At 37.3% G+C, this 20,771-nt stretch overlaps 1 protein-coding gene and 1 long non-coding RNA gene across 2 annotated transcripts; one reads left to right on the top strand and one right to left on the bottom strand.

Annotated features, from left to right (window-relative positions):
* Nucleotides 1-627: 627 nt before the first annotated feature.
* LOC130574649 (inter-alpha-trypsin inhibitor heavy chain H3-like) lies at nucleotides 628-20,111 on the bottom strand. Its single transcript, XM_057367980.1, has 22 exons — nucleotides 19,998-20,111; nucleotides 15,930-15,953; nucleotides 15,051-15,217; nucleotides 13,949-14,053; nucleotides 13,350-13,512; nucleotides 12,562-12,672; nucleotides 11,971-12,096; nucleotides 11,433-11,549; nucleotides 10,493-10,659; nucleotides 10,040-10,167; nucleotides 9,613-9,794; nucleotides 8,440-8,625; nucleotides 7,987-8,126; nucleotides 7,443-7,591; nucleotides 5,658-5,663; nucleotides 4,910-4,936; nucleotides 3,980-4,030; nucleotides 3,505-3,618; nucleotides 2,723-2,927; nucleotides 1,453-1,625; nucleotides 859-970; nucleotides 628-757 (listed from the first exon to the last, which is right to left on the bottom strand). The coding sequence occupies exons 1-22, from the start codon at nucleotides 20,085-20,087 to the stop codon at nucleotides 628-630; spliced, it is 2,673 nt and encodes an 890-aa protein (XP_057223963.1). The 5' UTR covers nucleotides 20,088-20,111.
* Nucleotides 1,603-4,951, top strand: LOC130574650 (uncharacterized). The gene is made up of 3 exons (XR_008965454.1): nucleotides 1,603-2,266; nucleotides 3,956-4,132; nucleotides 4,392-4,951. It is a non-coding gene; the product is annotated as an uncharacterized LOC130574650 (long non-coding RNA).
* Nucleotides 20,112-20,771: the final 660 nt, after the last annotated feature.

Below are 20,771 nucleotides of genomic sequence, written 5' to 3'. Positions count from 1 at the left end.
CTCTTATTACTTAAATGTGAGTGCTGCTTGCAACTGTAGTATTTTATTTATTTATAAAGATTTGGACATTCAAAAGTTAGGTTCTAATTAAAATGCTAAAATACGGAAGTCCTGGATGCTAGCAGTCACCTCCTGTGCTGGCACCAGCCCTMAGCACTGCACAGTCAAATGGTTGGGTGGTTCCAAGTACCACGGGATTATCCTGAAATCTGGGCTGGRCTCTCAGGTCTCCTCTTGTGCTCAATTTCAAAATGCATTTGGACAGAACTTCCATAGATTTTGGAGTAACAGAATCAGGCACTGAAYACTGATGCTTTTATTTAAATCACCCCTGACACTTAATAATTGATTAAAAATTGGGTAGAGAGTTTCTGTTATGTATTACAAAGTAACATTTTAATTCAGAGTTTTAAACCTAATGGAGAGGACATTTCAGAGGATGAGGGACCTTGCCCCTCAGATTTGATCAAATACACTGTAAAACTCACCGTGAGAATCCATCGTAACTCGAACTTGCTAAACATGATATGCTTATATGCTTTTAATATGCTTTTTATAATGTTGAAAATACTCTTCTTTCAGACAMGTATTCTGTCTGCCTGTGAATTTGAAGGAGGTCGTAGTTGTTTAAAAGAGACTGGAGACAATATAATCTGTGTGAACACCATCTATCAGCCCAGCTCCATTGTYATGGACAAACCAGCAAGGAATGTCAACCCCATGTTTAGGATCTCTTCTGTAATCCTTCTGCCAGCCCCTGAAAGGGAAAACACAGCCATGGGAGTACTGAGGTAGGAACTGCACTTGGACAAGGCAATCTTTGCCTAAATCTTTGCTAAGGACTTCATTATTTTGTACCTTGTTACTGTCAGTTCATTGTTTTTAACAATCATTGTGGCATCTGGTTTCTTGGGATCAGATCCAGGATGAATTTCAAATATGGTGAAGTCGATGGGCCGGAAAAACTGTCCTAAAAATAGAAGCCAAAATTACAATTTCAGGCACTAAAACAAAACAAACCAAACAGAAATCTCAGGATTTCTACATTTCTGTGCTGGTTTCCATGTCCCTTCAGGGTTTTGATTGGGTAACCAAATACGAAATTTCAGGTAAGGCTGAACATATGCCTGTGGTATTACTGGTATTATTTTCTGTTTATAACCCAGAATTGTGTCCATATCATCTGGATGTATGTTCCAGCTTCTGAGTGCGCAGTAAAATCATGGTCTTTTCTAGATGTCCTTCAAGATAGCCTCACTTGGCATCTTATCTATCCCATTGTATTTATTACATGTTCTCCAAATCTTCAGCTTTTTTAAAATCAACAAATGCATGTGCTGATCTCTGAAATTTCTGGGTGTGATTATTTTCAGCACAAGTACAATATTCTGCCTATAAACTATGTAGCCTCCTAAGGAAAGACCAACAGGGAAACACTAAACAAAGTCATACCTAATAATCCATGGGTCTGTTCAGATAGTTGATCACTTTTCAATGTATAAAGTCCTAGGAAATCCCGGTGGAGAGGATGTTTCTTCCATACTTGGTGCAAAACAATAACAAATGAGGCACCACTGCCCATTGAGAGSACCAGATTTCTTTTACTGTTAATTATCAAAGTTAAACTGAGGAAAAAAAGAAAAACMTTACTTAGAACATTGTTTTTCCGAGGCTTAACAGCAACAGGAAGAAATGTGAGAAGAAGAYACATGTCCAAGAAACAAATGTGGCTTTATAAACTGCTCAGTGATTTTTAAAAGAGAGTGTTTGCTCCCTCGTTTCATCCRAGGGAGTCTCTGTATGTGTGCTCACACTCACAGAATCACATGAAATGACATGGGAAAAGGCTTTAAACTTTTCAGTAAGATAGTTTTGGCAAAACCTGTCCTTTAACAGTGTAATTAGTCACGGATAGGTTTGTGATATGTAGATACAGCACTTCATGCTCAGTGTTCAAATTCTATTGATAAAACTTCCTTGCCTGGGTGCTATATGACACTTTTCCTTTATTTTTTCAGAGAAATCAACTTCCAAACTGCCTATTTTAATGCYAGGATAAAGAAGATTTGCTTCAGATTCTGTCGGTGGTATCATCTGTGTGTTGATAATAATAAAACTCCCCTGTTTACAAATGACGTGTTTACAGATTGCTCTTTCTACTGCACTGCCAGCCCTAGAGAAGGAGGGAATTTTATTCTACMCAGTGAAATGCAAAGAAGCAGGAAGAGAAAATGTTGTCAGTTCCTTTTATAAACCTTTTGCACAGGTATAAATGATTCTGTAATAGATCCCATGGGAAATATACCTGTTGACAAGACAAAATACACCAATTATGTAACTGCCACAAGTTCTATTTTTAAAATGGAGATTATTTTGTGAAACATTTTGCCTTTGAAAGATTACATACTATGTSTGAAATTACTCCTGAAGTATTTGTAAGACACTTGCTACATTACCACAATACCAAACCTAGTTTTACCTTAGTCATAGTAATATTAAACAAGGGGRAAAATCTTCATTTACTTATTCCAAGTGGAGGAGTTAGTGAATAATACAGCTGTTCCACAACAAARCAGAGAGCAGAATCCAGCAGGCTTGAATCAATTTGTTTTGTAGATTCACACAAAAAAATCTTAGAAGTATATTATCAATCAACATTTTAAAATATTTTAAGAYGTGTAGAAGTAATACAAGAGCCTGATACCCTTTCAATAAGTCTTACCCTGCTTGTTGCAAGGTGACTGAGTCCAGCCAGGTGAAACCTGTTTTTTCATCACCATTCTGAATTGTGATCTTCTCAGGAGTTACTGTCAGTCTTAAATCCAGGTGCTTATTTGCAATGCCAAGTTTTCCAAAATAYGAATTTTGGATGTTTGCTTCACTATTTGTTCTCTTATCACCAATAAGTTCTCCATTGACTGTGATGCCTAATACAGAAATGAAAATACAAATATTGTTTCACAGACAGGACCCAATCAACTGATGTCAAGGAGTATCTTGAAAATTTACCAACTTAAGGAATTAAATGAGAATTAAAAAATAGACCAGAATTACTTGTGCACTTTTGTGCCAAAGTAAAATAAAGTTCTGGGAGCTGTTCTGTGAATTTCCACAAAGCCAGCAATCATTTTATTGAGAAAAGTTCAAYATTTCCCAGAGCACAGGGAGTTTGTGATGGGCACAGAGAATCTGTGTGACAGTCTCTCTTTAGCAGATATTCCATGAACTGGTAGCCTAAGGAATATTTTACTRCTTCTGCTACAACTCAAGGAGACAAATTACTACCCTGAACCCTCACAGTGATTTTCAAACAGTTTAAAAGTTCATTTTGCTCCAAGAAGTGGAAAAAGTCATGGTAATGGCACCCTATCATAGCTACAGGATCTCCTCGTAACGTTGCTGGTAAAAAAACCCTTATGCATTATAAAGAGAAAAACAGCCTTTAAAAAAAATTTGTTAGAATTATCCTGGTGTACTGTATTTTAAAAAAAGTTAAAAACTCACCTGTAACTGGGTCATTTATTAAATTTAAGATGGTACCAGGGTTTTCATTGATATTGAAGCAAATRGCATCCTTTTTTTGTGGCACTGATATAATGAAGTGTGGATCTCCATCAACTATAAAGACAAAGAAACAGTGTYTGTATGGTGATACACAGAGTCAAAGCTCCTAATGAGCATTTAATATTATTTTATATTTAAATTTAATAACTAAATATAAATTATTTCATAACAGTTATCAACACAAAATGTACTGATGGGAAGGAAGACTGAAAAAATGACCACATCTGGTTTCAATTCCTTGATCTTTAAAAGACATTGAGAGATGTTTAAAGTAAATAAAAATATTTGCTCCTTAAAAATGAAAAATGGCGGCTTTTATGGAAGGGAATTATTGAAAATATTAACAAGAATTGTCTAATTTAGCCTTAAATACCCTCTTCTSTTCTCCTAGACAGACACTACTCAAACTACTCACCACTAGTGTACCATGGAGGTGGTGATCCATATCTGTAATTTACTGGTGAACCTGCAGAAGGAAAGAAAGTTGTCAGAAAAACTCACACAAAAATGGAAAATTTGCACACTATCTGCATGGTCCATGTAAGATGTCAGGGAACTAATATGTCAGGTAAATCACTAATTCCATCYTATTTTTTAAAGCATGTAGTCTATGGAATGATAGTTTGTGCTGCTTTAGAATCAAAAAAGGCTTCAGGATAGAGACAGATTTCACTTGTAGTCTGAATTGCTTTGCTGCTTTCCACATTGCTTAAGTAATATGTCTGTAGGACACATATATTTCAGACTTGAGGATTAAGGTATCAGCAAGGAAATGCAACATCATCCATTGAAAACTTCTGACTTTYTGACATTTGTGTTTTTCCCAGAATGAATTTGAGTCTTTTCCATGAAGACTTGAAATAGCTACACAGACAGATACAGTCCGGCACTAATCTCCAGAGCAAAAACATAAATCTAACTCCTCCGTTTCCAGGATTGCCCAGCCAGCAATTTGATGGATCAGTAGCTGTGCCTCTTTAATAAAGCAGATGCTTTTTGTACAAGTGACTGAACATGTTAATTTAYCCAGAGATGCTGACATCATAGTTCCTTGCTTTATAATATTGCAAAGGAGATGCAAATTGAAGTCCATCCTCTGTTCTTTGGGAACAGCTTTCAGGAAAAAACACTGGTTTGATGAACAGGCATTTACTCCTTAAAAACTATTCAGCTGAGACTTTTTCACCTCTTWTTGTTCAATCTTTAGGTATGCTTTMAGTAGTGAGCAGAATTTGGTAGTTTTTGTTWAAGTACAGTTGTAATGCCAGAAAAGGCAGTCTCTACCTCTCTGGTAATTTCAGTTGACAGATCCTGCTCCATTCAAAAACTTGTATTAATTACTTACCCAGTACAGGAGCTGTGAACATTCCTGCTTGAATGAAACAAAATGTTAGAGGCTACAAGGAACAAAAACCAACCTCTCCCACTTCCTGCCTTCCACCAAAACCAAACCAAAATCTTGTAATTKTGTATACAATTCTAAATATTACAAAATAAAAATTTAGTCAAAATAAGTTATTTAATAGTGTGRCAGGGCAACAGTCATGAAGAAGCTGAAAGCACACCCTGCTTTTCAGCAAAAATGTTACTTCTGTAAGTAGGGACAACCTGCTTTTCTCTAATCCCTGTGTGCCAGTTGGTTCCAAACTTACTTTTGGGAAGTTAGGTATGCCCACTGGTTCCACATTTTTGTGCTCTTCAACTGTTTTTGCATGTGAAATTCTGCCAGGGTGTCTGAAGACAGGGCTTTGTGCTTTAGAAGTGACAATCATTGCATGAATGAAGACATCTCTATATGAGATTGCTACACACAGGTGCCTGGAAATACCCAGAGCCAGCCCTGGAGAGCAACTTACTTGTACTGGGCCTGAATTTTGTGGTGGTGGGATGCTGCAGCCATCAGAGACAGGAGCTGAACTGAAAGCACTATTCACAAACTTACCCATCTGAAAAGYTTTACATCTATTTGTAACATGATCTTGATTAATTCATCAAGAATTTTATTCAAATATTGCATCCTAGATCAAATAAGTAATGTAGGAAATCCATCTCTATTAAAAATATTCAGTAAATTCAATAAGAATTGTACATACCTTCAGCTGTTACCACAGGCAAGTAGGAAGTAAAAAGAAGAAAAAGAGAAATCAATAGTTCCAGTTATTCAATTAAACAGGAAGGATTGTCACCCTATTAAAACATTGTAAAAATAATTAAAACTGTTTGACAACTCAATCAGGTATCTTCAGTAGTTTGCAATTCCATTTTTTCCCAATGATCCAACTCAGTATTTGTAGAATAAACAGAAACTTATTGAAAAAAAAACAAAAAACCCTCTTATGTGGGAGAACAGAACTCTGGTTTATTATGTATGGAACAAGAGCTCTATTTGGAATTTGTTTTATTGTTAGGSCATACCTATAGTACAAAATGTTCCTTATTGGTTTTGCTAATTTGTGATTTTTGAGGCATTTAGATGAATCTATTGATGCTGATTGGATGATTTAGTAAATTAATTTGTGAATTGAGACTTCAGGGTGAGAAAAATTACTCTTTCCTTATATAGAAGCAGTGCTTTGAATATTTTCTGCTGTTACTGCTCTATACTTCCTACATACAGAGAGGATTTCCTTGGAAAGAAATTCAGAAAAGAGMCTTTGTACTGTAAGTACCTGGAAATGGAAAGCAAAGAACTGAAGATGAGTGAGTGGATGCCACTTCTGTCAGATGTTTGAGGTTTCCATCTTATGCAGTCCAGCTGTAAACTTTAAAGTCATTATGCTATATAGTGACTTGAATGTTAAATCAATCACGAAAGGCTTTTATGTCAGCATTCCATTATGAGAGTTATGTWAAAGAATGCAAAAATTTATCAGCAGAATGTCTGAAGAATTATTTAGATTTGAAGGGCACTGAGCAACGCACTGGTTACTGCAGCTGAAAAAATCTCACTAATCTTCAGTATCTCTGTTATGCTAAAATGCCTTAAGTTCCTACGCCAAAATCAGGAGATTAGAAATTTTTTCATCTAGAAGGCAGCAGAGAGCCCACACAGAGCCTGTAAGGACCTTTTAGGGGCTCTAAGCAAAAGTTTGGGGAAAAAAATAATGGATGCTGATAGAAGTAACTGGAAAGTCTCTGTCAGACCTGTAGGATGAGGGAGAGGTAAGGATGGCTCAAACAATACATGCAGATGAATTTAGGGCGGCTTGGGGCCACACCAAGCAGACAGCAATGCCTTGATTCACTGAAGAGCAATAAAGCATTTGTTACTCAGGGGTTAAACAGAGAGGCTGAACACTATGAAAGTACTATGTTTCACTGAGTATGTGGTTCATAATTAGCTGAAGTATCAGAGGAGTTGAAAACAAATTGTGTGCTTTCAATATAATTGCTTCTCTTTCTGTAATATAGACGAACACTGAGTTTTACATTTGTAACCTCAATCTTTTTGCAACCTGATACATCCTGCCTGAGGAAGAGCTCATGCAAATTTTTCCTCTTCATGCGGAAAGAGGTTACTACTTCTACCCATAGGCTGAAGTATGTAGAAAAATAAAGGTGAAACTAAAGTCATCTGAATATAGCTGGATTATTAGATTATAAATGCTTCTTGGTTTCCAGGGTGTTTTTCTGTAATAGTTTATATATTTAGTTTAAAATACATTTATTTTAAATTTAGAGTACTTTTCTCATATTATTTAGTAATGAAGGATGGTTTCATGGAAATGAGCTTTACAATGAAAAGCAATTTTTCATAAACCACACACATGCCAGGCTTGGAAAGTAGATTTTTCAGATACATATTTAAAACTGTGCCCACATGAAAGCCAGGAACACCTGGCTTCTCAAATACAGTACAATTGTGAAGATGTCTATACCTTCAGTGGGTTTATCAGCAATCCCTTCTTCATTTTCTTCYGGTTTTGTTACCACCATGGATGTCAGTGGTGTTACAAACTTGTACTTTAGTGAGAGAGCCAGGGCTTCAGCTGTAAGGTTTTCCTTTTCTTCCCCTGTAGCTGTAATACTGAATATAGGTAGAGACTCCTAGTATCAGTGATTGCTGAATTACTCACCAAAMTTCAGATTAAATATTTCACTTTAAAGTGAAGTAATTCCTCTGCAGGTAATTTATCAGTAASACATATTTGTTACAGTCTAAGAGCACTTCTGATTCCATTGGCTATCCAAGAGAAAAGCAAAACTGTGCTTTATACTTGCAATAATTTAACATTGYTTAATTTGCAACCAAAACAGGAATACTGAGGCTAGGGAGAAGAACAGGTTGGTGGATTTCCCTCACTGATTTTTATGCCTTCCCAYTGGCACCTCWGTGGGATGTGAAATGTCAGCTTCACATCCTAGAAGGAGTCAGATGGTGTAAGAGGTTCATAGCTAAAATGATATTGCAGGTATAATTACCGTTTTTCCAAGAGTTGTTCAATGGTAAGATAAGCCCAGAGCCTTTCAATATAATCTCCAAATATGTATTGTTGTTCTTGGAAAGCCTGAGCTGTCTGCTCAGCATCTTGCTGTGTACTGTATGACAGGGCATCGTTAGCCTGTTGGGAGTAAGATGTTCTCCGTAACACAAGTAGCCAGGGACTGTCAGAACATCCCAAAAATTAAGACCGTCACACCTGAAAATCTTATTAAATTGAAAACCAGTCTAGTTCTACACAGCACTTTGCCCAGGAAATTTTCAGTGTTGTATGAGGAATTTTGTCCCATTGTTTCTGTGAAGTTTAGAGGTGTGCACTACCAAAGATAACCCAGTTTCCAAATTCACATGGCATTTTTGTTCATCAGAATACAGGTAAAGAAACATTCTGAGATTTTGTGTAGCTTACATAAGTCAAAGARATCCATACTTACACCTTCACCTCTCACATCTACAGTCAAATGGTTTTGGTTGCTGTCCACAAAGCGCCCAGCCACCACAATCTCAGAGCCACCATAGAAATGCTTAAAACTGTTGGTAGTTAGGTCTGWTATTTCATTTTCTGGGTAGTTTAACTCCACATCTATGAGCATGGGATTTGATACCTCATCATAAAACCCCTGTGAGATTTTAAAAAAATAAAGGAAGCAAGAAAGCATTTAACTATCATTGTTTCCTTAATTCATTGGTAGATCTGTAACCAGAAACATCCTGCTATTTCAGCAATGAATACTCAAAGTATATTTAATAAAAAATATTTAAATATTTGGTTAAATCTCAGAGTACAAGGCCTGAAAGTGTACAATAATGTAAACTAGAAAGGACATACAAACCCTTCAGTCTTGCTAAGAGAGAGGAAAAATATCTGAGACCAACATGCTGTGCATGATGAGCTCCATCAATATAAATCAAGAGGGATCCCAAGCTTCCTGCTATTTGATAATTTTCTAGATGTCTTCTCTACAGAGACTGACATGACACCATAATCAAAGGAGATTGGGTATTTGATTTTAGCAGAACTTGCAATGAAATCCAATATCTAATTCTTTGGTGATTTTTTTTTGAATGGTTGCTATTGAAATGAGAGAAGCAAAAAAATAGTCAACCCTGTATGGCCTATACCCATTTCCATGTCTTATACAACTCTAAAATACCTCAAAAGTATGGTAAGATACATTTGCTTGTAGTAAAGATAGAATACCTAGATAGGTATTCTATTACTCTCTTGTCCCTTGACATGACATCAACCACATGATCTGTGAGGTGCAGGAGATATAATGACYGCAGCAATTTTGCTGCACACCAGAGTGTCTTGCATCACCCTGTGCCAAGTTTTGAACTCTGCCATAGCCCACAGCATCTTCCTTTTACTCTCTTTGCACTTCCTGCTTATATAAGGGAAGGGGAAAATGAAATGCAACTAAAGGTCCATTCCAACTCAAACTGTTCTATGATTTTAATGCTCTGATTACAGAAGACTTACAGAAGACTCTGGAGTATCTCAATATCAGATTACACTGGGATTTTGATAACCTGAATATAAGACTGTCTGTATAGATATCTGAACTGATGTATCTCTGGTCTAATGTATGTGGTAATTACTGCACCTGAAGCTGCAAAGCTGCATCAGAGTCAGGATAAATCCGACGGGCCAATCCTTTGTTCTCCAGTGCCATCTTCTCCAAGAAGCTGTAGTCAACACCACTGCCAAAACCAAGATTGTATAAGGGGTATCTGCCATCAATGGCCTTCTTTACTGCTTTCTCAATCTCCTGAGTGTCTGATACACCTGCATCAGACCAGGAAATGTTTGAGTTGTTGTCAAAAATAGATAAAATCATCACAAAATCAAATGTGACTTTCATGTTCAGATTTCTTAGGAGACATTACAAAAAACTTTGTTTAGTACTAAGATGCTGGTATAGTAGCATTTAAATCATAAAAAAAATCCAGAAGTCAAAGATGAAGGCCAAAAACTAGTATTTTTTGTTAGTTAATGAACTCCCTTTATTATTCCATCCCACACAAGCTTACCTACGTTTGGCTGGCCATCTGTTAACATGATAATTATGGAAGCGCTTCTCTTGGGAACAAGGTTTTCCTCATGAGCAGCATTCAGAATATCAATTCCTCTCATCAAACCACCATGTAAATTTGTCGCTGTGAGGTAGACATAGAAATTTGTGTTCAGCAGAGACTCACAATAAAGGTCCATTTTTCGCTGGGATCTGAAGAGATTTCATTACAGCATGAAAATGAAAGATTTGGATTTACAAGCAGAGGGATGTCTAGATAGAAAAGTACCTGGGCTTTGGAAACATAAAGAGAAACAGATGTCTGAGTAAATGTTTTGAGTAAAATTCAACTTCAGGCGTGCCTCATCAGCAATCTGAAACCCCAACAAAACTGTAGCATGATGTTCACAGAATCAATCAATAAATTAACTTACACAATGACCTACTGGCAAGGCCAGTCAAGTACTTACAGCCTCCAACAGAAATGTGCTGAACAAACTTCCTTGCTTCATCCAAATTCTCAGGAGTGGCCTTGATTAATGCTTCTTTCCAGGTAGATACTTCACTTTCAAATAATATGAAATTGAAGAAGTCATCTTCTTTAATGTCATCTAGGATTTTTAGCAGTGCTTCTTTTGTCTATAAGACAAAGAGATTTCATGAGATTATTTAAGATATATGGTTCAACATTTAACAGAATAGGTGCTTTCAGATTTTATATTATTAATCTGTCAGCATTTTGCTATTTTTTTTCTCCTATACAGTGTAAATTGCAAAAATTCTGAGCTTGTTCCATTCTTGCCAGTCCCTGTGTCTATTTCAAAGTAACTCTAGGGAAGTCAGTCAGCTGCAATAACACCTGGTAAATCTTCCTAGCTGAGATGAAAATGAGATTTCCTGTCATGATGTTGGTTGCTTACACTGAGATAAGCTGGCATGGCAAATGGGTAGCTACAGATTAGTGGAGAAGCTTATAAGCGTGCCTGGATAATTTGATGCAGCACCAAAACAAGAAAATTCTGAGCATCAGCTCAGTCATAACTCTGAAGAGAGCTGCTACTTCYCAGAWATAGAATGAACAGAGAAAATGCACRTRATCTGTATGCATAGCTTAGTTTGGAACTGTCAAGTACATGTGAGAGCACTCGCTGGAAATGTTGCTATTTAGAGGTTTGAACTAATGACAGGTAGAAGTAAATATAGCCTAAATATATAGATTTTTGTTCTGTGGTAACACTGTAAACTAGAACATATGGTACTAGGTGTTACAGAGGTCACACCATCAAGCCACTTGGTACAGCTTAAGCAGCACATGTGCACAGTAAGGCATTGTGTCCCTTCCAGCACCATCTCCCTGCCAACACTTTGCTCCAGCTCTTTCACTGAAACTCTATACTAATGTAATAACTTACCTGTTCCATTGGTCTTCCACTCATTGAGCCACTAGTATCCAATACAAAAACAACATTCTTGGACAACTTCGGAAGATTTGTTGGTGCAAAGAAGTGTACGAAGTAGCCATTGATAATCTGAAAAAAAAAAAAGTTTAAAAAACACCACACCACCACCAAAAACTTTGGTACATTATAAAAGTAAAACAGATAAAGGAGACATTCTCAATTAGTGTCCAGCCTCTGGGTGGACTAAAAGGTTTCAATGGCCTTGACCAGTCTCACCTTTGTCCATGGGCCCAGGAGTGTCATTTAAGTGCAAGACTGGGCCTTTAGACCCTGCCTGAGCTACAGTCAGAGCATCTGTCTCCAGCCATATCACACCTATACCTGTTCCTATCCATAGATTCTACTGTTTTGGATCCCACCCTGAAGGCTGACTTCCTGCTCACTCTCAGCTCCCTGTCCCTCAGGGAACAGCTGGCCCTCACTGCTCCCTGACCTTTACTACCCAAGTTAAACTGCTCAACAGTTCAGAATTTCAAGTTGTTATATTTACCTGCAAATTATCTGTAGTTGTTCTCTTCACATCGTATCTTACAGTAAAATCCCCATCCAAGACAGACTGTGAGCAATTTTCACAGGTTCGCTGCTGATCAAGAGTTGGCTTGAAAGAGACATGCCCCTGGAAAGAAAAGCCCTTCTTAGGTCTGAACCTTAAAAGCTGAAAATCTTCTACAGAATACATCTGCATTTTTTTTAAGCTGGTATATTTATATTCACAGACAAAAGAATAACCTATTTTATCAGGCTGGCCTCTAGTCTGTATGTATCCATACGTGTTTAGAAATTTATTGGTGGTAACTGATAATGAAGGCTGCTATCTAGGACTTTCTCCATTTGTTTACTTCTCCATCTGCTTTGGGCCAGCTCTCCACTCTGAATAACATCTTTGATAAAACTGTTGTATGTTTTAGGAATTCTACCACGTTCACACACAAGAAAACTGCTTGTTACTGATTCAGTCCTTCTGTACGACATAATCTTACTGGCATCCATGTTTCCTCTCACTTCCATTGCTAGCACTGACGTCATTATTTCAGAATTATAACCATAATAAGTAAATTATAGAATGCAGTAACCAATGTACCTTTTTTCCTGAAAAACTTTTTTTAATGGTATTTTGCAGCTCATTGGTGATAAATGTTCCTTCTGCCTCCAGTTCAGTGATACCCTGGGGCTCAAAGATATCTACTTCAATCTGAAATATTTATAAAAAATAATTGTCATTGATGAAATCACAATACATCAAGTAAGCCATTTACTGGAAGATCAGCAATTACAGATGTGAAAGTGGGATTTTCATAAAGCAAAAGTAATTTACTTTCGTAATTCATAATGGCAGTCTAAATCTACACTTGTACACATACATTCAGCCAAGCAGGCCTTTTCATGTACAGAAGTTAAAAACAAAGCTAGAAATAAGTAAAATTTAATAGAAATATAACTTGTTGAAAAGCTAGATACTGGAATTCTATCAAGACAGATAGGGATAATTGAAGAACAGTTTTAGAACACAAAAGCTGTAGTATTCCAGAATGTGACATATGTATCACTGTGATTTAAAGATGGTCTTGTTTCAGGGTGGTGTGAGAAAGATGTATTTATGCTACAAAGGCATAGACAGTTACTCCAACACATTGTAATAGCTTTTTCAAGTTTTCACGCATGATTTCTATTGGAATGCTCAGTGGATGAGCAAATTTGTGATTAAAGCAGGTTGGTGAGGACTCCCCATGGGACTCATGAGAAACATTATCATGGTCCTTAACTCACCTCTGAACCAATTGGAATGAATGTGGTACTCCACTTTCAACAGATATATAGAATTTCAAGATCTCTTAAGTAACAGTCAAATTTTATTAGTCTGCCATTTACCTCAAAATCTTTTACAAGCTGTTTTGGTTTTACTTTGATGAACATTTCATATTTTCCAAACTTTCGCTTCAACAGTTCCTCATATATGAGTTCAAAAGTGACTTTACTGGCTGCTTTAATGTTGGCTGAGACAGTGAATTTTTCTGTTTTCCTTCCTGAAGCTCTGTATTTAAGTGGGTAGGAAAAAGAATATTGTTATCCTCTTTCACAATATTTATTGTTTGAGTTGGTGACATATGATTTTCAAAAAGTCGTAAAACGATGATGGGAATTTTGATCTATTGCTAAAAATCATCAATCAGTACTCAAAATCATACTCAGCTTGTAGAATTTACCCAAGTTTACCAGTGAGCTTAATCCCAGGAACAGGTCACACAAAGTCAATGAAAGTTGCAGGAAAGGTCTTTCCATAGTTGCAGATAGTGCCTGTGCAGTCAGAGGTTGCAACCTCCTTTTTACAATTTGTGCTACAATAACTGTAACTTAATGATTGTTCTTTGGTTCCATAATATCAGTAACACAGTTAACCAAAACAGCATTTCTAATCTCACAGTTTTCTATGGCAAGATGGTGTGGAAGCCACACAAGATAATCCTTACTTGACAAGACCAGCAGTCTGTCCTCTTGAAACAGCCTTCTCATATTGCTTTTTTGCAGTTTCTTTTTCCTTTATAATTCCAGGATAGGTGACACCATCAATTGTCCTGCAGATGAGYAAGTCCTAGTTTAGTTGAACATTAYTATAGGAATTCTCCCTATATTGATTGGTTTGTTAATATCCACTTTCAGAGACCTGCTATTGCCAGGATTTGAGCCCTTTCACTGAAGTCAGGCTCCTCAGAGAATTTAGCTGGAATGAAGAGCTTTGTGCTCAGTATCATAAAAGAATCTAAACCAATTTTTACTTTGAATTAAATCAAAACGGGGCTATAGCAACATGACTTACACCTGCCATATTCCAACACTTCAGCAGCTTCACCATCCCGTCTCATCTAATGACAAACCAACTGTCTGGATGGGACTCACGTGTCCAGATGTCACTGTCTACAGAGGAGCACTTCATCCTTGAACTCCTTAGACCACTAAGCAGCCATTCTCATAGGGGACTCCTCTCATTCTATAACAGAAATTCTAACGTGCTTTAATGAGCTGTTGTGCCCTAAAACTACTGCTTCTCTTCACTGGAAATAAAGCAGGCATGTGTGATTAGCAGAGATAAATGTGCTTTATTGAATAAAACCTCATCATGTGAAGAACTGCATATGATTGCAACTAAAGGTACAAATGTAAAGGCATAATTCTACTTCCTGCCTTACATTCAAATATTATTTTTAAATTAAGCTATAATGTCATCAGGGAAATTAAGTAATGAAAATTTTTGATAACACCAGAGTAAGTAAGTGTAATTTCTGAAAAAGTGGATGAATCCACAGGAAAGGTCCCCCATTCCCTAAGGTTCCCTTCTGTTCATGATGATGAACAGAAATAATTGAAAATTAGTCATCTTTTCTATAGATGTACCAATGTTTGCCTTTCTCCACATATCTTACTTGTTAAGTTAGTAGTACTAGAAAATTACCCAGGAGGCATTTATAAATCCCTTCAAAATGCAAAGTAAAATGACTATTTGGATTCAGTTTCTCCCAGTTGAATTTGCACAGATTTTTAGTCTTCTTTAAGAAAACTGTAAAGATTACACACATGCTGAAGTTGGTAATGAAGGCTGTCTTAGGGAGTTCAACATCAAAGAAGATTTCTTTGGACACATTTCCACGATTGACAGCTCGACTGGTGATGACATTGTGGGCAAATCGGGAAGTTACTTTGCTATCAATTTTCATGCTATAGATTTCTATCCCATTGACGACCTGTAGATTGAGAAATGAAAAAAGACAGAAAGAGCACTAGCGGTTGCACTGACGTGTTGTGTTAATCAGTCATGATCATATTTTTAAAAAGAAACATGGCAGGACATTTGCTCCAAAGCAAAAAAGGAAAGACCCAATATAAGAACTGCAGCACAGCTGTGTTTCCTTGGATATCTGTTTCACTGATGTGATGACACTATTCCACAAGTTATACCTACAGACTAACAAAATACTACCACCGCAGCAAAAATTCTGCCATTATAAGAATGAGTTTTTTCCTCTACTGAGAGTGCCTTTTAATGGTTATTCAAAGAGCACAAATGTTTACTGCTGCCTCACAATATTAGTGAATGTGGTTACCAGAGGAGTAGATGAGTAGACAGAGGATGTCCCTACATCCTAGAGCAGGGATGTAAGTAATTGTCTTGTTTAAAAATAATCAATACAATTCCAGATGGCTCCAAATTCCATTTTATGTTATTCTCAACTTCCTCACAACTAGGCTCACTCTTTTTTAAACAAGAAAATGGGTAGGACAATACCTATTTTCTTTGCATGCTCAGGTATAAGGTTGCTGGGGACTATGAGAGAAATACATTCAGGAATATCCATTTCCTCAGACTGGACTCATGGAAACATTTTGTGAACACAATAAGAACATTTTTGTCACTATATGATCTTGGTGCCCCAAACAAAACCAAGCTTCACTCACCAAGTCATTATCAGCATTTCGCTTCTGTAAAGAGAAAAAAGGAAAAAAAAATCATTACTTAGGTGGGAAAGCTGCATTTAGAAGCAAATCCTTTGCACCTGTGTAGTTGTCACAAGTGAAAAGAAGTTGTCCAGCAGAAGGAAGGATTGAGAAAGATCATCTTTAATAAAACTGAAGTAAATTTGAGGGAAGAGCGAGTAAGGAATTTGAGGCAGATTGCAGTTACTTTGCTTATAGAATTCCCAACTTCGGTGAATCTTCTGGCTTTTGTTTTACGTTAGTGTACCTTAAATACTGTGGTTTTGAAAGGTAAGTTAAACTTAGAACATTGTTCATTTTGTATTTTGCTCAAGTGACACAAAAAGTGTCTTCTAGCTGAAAATAAACTTGGACTTCTGAAATATGAGAGAGAATGAGAGGAAAAGAGGCTCAAATGCTCAGTGCCATTTATAATGAAATATCATTGAGACTAAAGAACACACTGAAAACTGCTCAACAGGTCTCCCTTGAATATAAGTTGGCTGTATGGTGATCTTGAGCAAACCCAAAGTATCTTTTCCTCCTAGTGACACCTTTTTCTTGGGAATTCCAGGATTTGGATCCTGTAGTACCCCAAAAAACAGATTGTATCCAAGTTCAAAAACCAGTTTGGGCATTTTTTCCAGTCACATACATCCAAACCATCAGATGAACCCTTGCACTTTTTCAGACTCCTGAATTTTTCCTGTTTCACCCCACCAGCTCTCATTGTAACATGACTAGATAGGAAGGTAATTCAGCAGGATTACAGAGAGGAGGAAAGACTGCATGGAGGGGGAAAATAACTAAGCAGTCAGAACACTTTTTTTTTTCCCATATTTGCTCCCAGAGTAGGTGCAAATATCAGAAGCTGTACAACAATATCACGTACTCTGTTCTGAAAGAGAGGACATTAAACAAACTTCCTGAGTGCTGTTAAAATAACAGCTTGTGTAACTCAATTCCCATCAGCTCAGCTGCAAACACGTTATCTCATTTGCCTCCAAGAGCCTCGGGGGTCACATTTTGTGGACTCGTGTTTACCTGCTTCACCAAATACAGGGGTAAGGACACAATAAGTGGTTACACATCTCAAGTACATTTAAGGCTTTCAGTACCTCTCACAGTCAGAAGTTTTATGAGTTGCAAAGTGAGACACAGAGAGATATTTTTTGTTTATTTTGGGGTTCTATTCAAGATACTATATTAAATCTATTGTTTGAGTGAGGAGGCTTCTCTTCTGCTGTAAGAGTCTGGCAAAAAAATGTGTATTTTTTCAGGTTCATCTTTCAAGCTGTTATTGTCATCCAGATGAATTCTGTGTACATATCTCCTGTTTCACAAGCACATGTGGATTCCTTTAATGCCTGTATAGAGTTTGCACCAATTCAAATGCAACCTTTCCAGTACTGGAGTTATCATTATCTGTTACAGTGATTACAGTGATTACAGTCTCATTTCCCCTTACAAAACACAAACTGAGGTATGGAGCCTGGAAAATGAACAGCTGGAAGTCTGTGAAATGTCAGTTTGTTTGGTACACACTTTTCCTTACAGTGGAATTACCAAACAGTTTAAGAATGAAAAAAAAACCCTACAAAAATGTGCTCTTTAGCCAAAAATTCTGCAATTCTGAATATTGCCTCCAAATAATTAAAAGATACTGTACAATTGCTGTTGTGCACATTCTTTATCAGGATAGTGCATCTGACATTAGTTTTGAAGGAGTTCTGTTTTGATTCTGTAAATATTCTAGGAGTACCCTGCAATTTCTATTGAAAAAGAACCCACTGAAAAATCTGTGAAAGGCATTACTGACTTTGTATTTGGGCTGATGTTCATTGGAGATACTCTAGCTGGACATTGCCCAGCTACCTGCTCCAGCTGACCCTGATTTGCACAGGGGAGGGGATTACGTGACCATACATCTGTGATTTTGTTCTGTTTTGGGTTTTTTCATTTTTAATGATTCACTTGGATGGAGCTTGAGACATCACTAACATCAAGGTCATTTTAAGCTGTGTGGGTAGAAAGCAATAGTGTGCCAATCAAAATGATTAGGCAATTCTAGACCAAAATGAGGTTTTAACATCCTCTACCCTGGGTAATTGTCACTTCATAAAACGTTTCTCTATTATTTTCACATATTTGCCAGGTGCACCACTTATTAGACATTTATTATATTTTACTTGTGTAACAGGAACAAACTCTTATTTTTTTTAATACGTTTTGCTGTGGCGACAGAAAAGAACAGAGGTGCAAAAAAATCTATGGAAATTGGAGAGGAAAAGAGAAATTTAAACCCTCAAGAAAACAGGGAGGGAAAAGAGGACTCCTTTACAGTACTGCTGAAAGAAGCCCTGATTACACAGCTTGGGAAACTAAACCATAACTGAAAGACTCAGCAAAGACTGTACAATTAACTTGAAGTTACCTCTGGGAATTCACAACTCTGAAAGAGGTATTTGCATACCTCCCGAAATGCTACATAGGAAAGACAAAAAATGTAAATTATTTCTGATCTACAGCAACATTGAAGATTTCATCACCCCAAGTGATGCTAATTGGGTGCCACAGAGAAGAGCCCATAATGCAACTCCGCTGTGAGCTATGCAGGAGTCCTGCTGCTGCCAAATGAGAGAGCCATAAAGGCAAGGCTGTGTCTGTGCTAGCAGGGCTTTGAATGCTCTGAATGTAGAGTTCTACAGGTGTTGTTAATATAGAAAAACCTTCCTGTCCTCAGTAGCTGCATGCATAGGAACAAGGTGTGCCAGTGCACACAGGGATCTCTGACTTGGCTTTTGTTTCATTTTCAGCAGAATTGGCTCTGCCAACAGTGTTCACCTGGCTGCGGCTCTAAAAGCAGCTTTGATAGCTTTAAGGTCATCAGCCAGCCAGAATTCCAGCCATGCTTCACCACTCTCCACTGGATACTGCTTGCTTAAAAGGGCCAAGGCAGGATGGGCACTGAGACCTTCACCCTAACAAAGCAAACTCCTCCATTTCAATCAAATTGCATTTGCATAATGTATAGAACAAAACTGGGAGAATCAACTGACTTTTCCATAGTGCTCTGCATGCATGCATGGAGCATTGCACAGAGCTTTGGCAGTTTTCCATTTAGAGAGGCTTTAGCATTGTAACACGCACAGAGAGCAACAAGCACTATGGTAATCAGGAGGAAAAAGCGACATTATATCTGGGCTACATGATGGTTAAAAAATAAGAATCCCTGGCATTTAGTTTGCAGCATTAAATCTCAAGTTGGCTTTTAAAAATTAGATATGTCACTATCCTGATTTTCAAAGAAAAAGGTTGGCAAAAATCATAACCTAATCAACAGCAATCAACTGTAAATTGCTTTGTCCTGTTCTACCCAATAACTCAAAATGCTCCCTAAAGAGATTTGCCTTCCGTAACTTTTCAGAGTACATAACACAGAGAGAGAGGGAAATAATTTACAGAGGCAAGGAGTAGTGGCCAGCAACTTAACTTAACAGAAAATTAGGCAAAACATCAGGCAGTACTCCCTTACTTGGAGATCCAGTCAAAACCAGAACAGCCCCTTTGACGGACAGAGATGTATCTTATGTTCTGCTAACATGCAAATCTTTTGAGAAAAATCCTGCCATGTTATTTGGATAGAGAGCATTTATCTTGATGCCTTGTTCCATCTCTGGTTTCTTCTTCTTAGAAGCATCTTTTCACTTGCACTGCTTAACAGGTGCCAAGGTCAGTTCCCTGGCACTGCTGATTGCTTTACACATTTAAATATTTAACTAAAACATTTCACTACTATGCAGTGATCACAGAGAAAACAGAGGAAAGGGATGTTTTAAAAAAGAGAAATACAACCTATGAGCTGATTGAAAACTGAAGCTGATTAGATCTCAACCAATCTGAGTCTCAGCTTTGATCTTGCATCCAGGGGGTACCAGAGAACACAGAGCTCCTGCTGCCAGCATTGTATGAACTCCCTGATAAATGCTGATAAACTGCAAGAAATTAATATCTGAGGAGTGGGAGCCGCACACATGGTTGATTACTTACCTTGAGGTTTCTGACATGTGTTAGCAAAAAGTCTGATGATGTAAAGGCAGGAATCAATAATAAAACACAAAGCAATAGATTGCTTTCCATTTTGAAAAAAGTGAGGCTCCAAACAGAACGATATGCATAAATATATAGTGCTTTGTTTACCAAGTGTTAATAAATAACCCAATGAGAAAAGTGGGATTAAACATTAGGCATTTTGGGAAAATCACATGCTGAATTTTGAATTATTATAATGTACAGAATACTGTTAGAAAATCTGTTAAAGAATTTATATAATATTTCAGCAATGTCTCTTCTATGTAATAGCTCCAAACAGAAATTCACAGCCATTTCTGTACTGGCAACTGAGATTAGTCTCCACTCCAGACTCACTTTTTTTCCCAAATGAAAACTGTCATCTTTCTGATACTTCCTTAAAGGCTCAAATTTACTGGCTCAAATTTACTGCAGCCATAACAGAACTTGCAATCTGTGAAAGCCATTTAAGCTCCATTTCAAAATTACCCCTGTAATCCCCCGTATCACTCAGGTACCCGATTTAGGTATCATTATTTGACACGTGTCCTGTCTAGTCCCGAAACTTCCCATTACATGGGTTCCTATTCATCTTCATGGTTGAAATCGGGTCCAAGCTCCCAGGTCTTGCATCTTGCACACTCAGTGCGCACCCAGCCTGCTGCGGCAGGGCCATTTTATTTCTTATCTTTAAGTGTGAATTCTTTCCAAAACTTTTTAGCTGGTTAGTATCATCCATTGATGATACACAGA

The sequence above is a fragment of the Malurus melanocephalus genome, unplaced genomic scaffold (genome assembly GCF_030028575.1).
Source record: "Malurus melanocephalus ecotype Western Australia unplaced genomic scaffold, MMel_1.1 scaffold_87, whole genome shotgun sequence".
NCBI lineage: Eukaryota > Metazoa > Chordata > Aves > Passeriformes > Maluridae > Malurus > Malurus melanocephalus.
The sequence above is the reverse complement of the archived record's forward strand: the minus strand, read 5'-3'. Positions and strand labels throughout refer to the sequence as shown.